A 1,308-nucleotide genomic window follows, 5' to 3' on the forward strand; every position below is an offset into this window, starting at 1 on the left:
GGTATAAATATACACATTTTCTGCCCCCATCTCTTGAATTTGTGATCATTCTGAATGTATTTTAATAGACTGAATCATGCAGTGAAAGAGCGCACTAGACTTCACGTAATGCATGCACTCTGAAGGTGTCTTGAATGTTTTTTTGCGTCGTGAGAATATTGAGCAAAATAGCTCACTTGTCATGGTGTTAACTATATCATGTTATGAATAAACTAAACATTCTGAATTTTACCTCAGTGTGTTTCTTCTGAGTTTGTGTGCGGTCACGCTCATTTGTTCTGAAGTCTCGAGAGTCTCGAGACAAACAGAGTGAGCCTCAGCGCGAGCTTGTATTCTGCAGTTCTCTCTGATGACGCAGTAATTTACAGCGGGTCTGTCCAATGATTGTAAAGTCGTTAGGTCCGACAGACTGAAGATATTTTAGCGGTAATGAGACCAAAAATAATTAAGACCCATCGAATCCGAATTTAAGACATTTTAAGACTTTTTAAGGCGTTATATTAGGAAAACGTTATTTAAGAAATTAAGACTTTTTAAGGACCCGCGGACACCCTGATGTGTCATAGATTCAGCTCTCTAATCAATAAACTTTTGAGCCAGTCCAAAGAAGGGCCAAATTCAGACAAAAAGGGATAAAGAAACAAGAGTAGGCAAAGTGGAACCGTCTAAACAACTGTTTACCCTCTGCAGTGGTGTCTTGCATGAAGGCTGCTGGAATTTTCTTGGGTTGAACGTTTATAGTCTCAGCAGTCATTCAAAAAGCGGTCCATCTCACTGATGGAGTTTAGATTTTAGATTTTGGGCCTTGATAGAGAGTTCACCTACATCCAACTCCATGATGCGCTTTTGCAGAATTTCAAAAGTAAAACGCAACTTTGTGGGGCACTGCAGGTTAAGAGCATAAATTAGACCGAACAACATTGACGTTGCAAAAGTCACACTGTCAAGGTCCTGAAGCACTGCCACACCCTCTAGCACAATTCCCACATCATGGGCTTCATTGTCTGCAGTGTCCTTTATCACGAAGATGCCCATGGTGGTCTTCTCAATGGCACTCTGTAAAAGATCTTCTTCCATGTCCTAAAGACAGAAAACAAGATGAATATGTATTTAACACATGAACAAGAAATATGAGGGGTAGTAATTTTTTGAAAAATGCCAATGCTTGCAGTGACCTCAATCTTCTATCCACATTATTAAGCTAGTCACAGTTCTTATGGAATATGGTGAGGAAGAAAGATCTTTCTCAAGATGAAAAGCATGAAACAATGCAATGTCTTGCAAAAGGCATCAAAACAAACAATATTT

The 1,308-nt window shown here is 39.3% G+C and overlaps 1 protein-coding gene across 1 annotated transcript in view; it reads right to left on the minus strand.

Moving 5' to 3' along the window:
• Positions 1–771: 771 nt before the first annotated feature.
• LOC107574459 (uncharacterized) overlaps positions 772–1,308 on the minus strand; it is an 8,596-nt gene continuing 8,059 nt past the window's right edge. Inside the window, exon 4 of the mRNA XM_016260892.1 lies at positions 772–1,080. Coding sequence (XP_016116378.1) covers positions 772–1,080 — 309 coding nt within the window. The remainder of the gene's footprint in view (positions 1,081–1,308) is intronic.

This window comes from Sinocyclocheilus grahami, unplaced genomic scaffold (assembly GCF_001515645.1).
Source record: "Sinocyclocheilus grahami isolate Dianchi unplaced genomic scaffold, SAMN03320097.WGS_v1.1 scaffold2238.1, whole genome shotgun sequence".
Classification (NCBI taxonomy): Eukaryota; Metazoa; Chordata; class Actinopteri; order Cypriniformes; family Cyprinidae; genus Sinocyclocheilus; species Sinocyclocheilus grahami.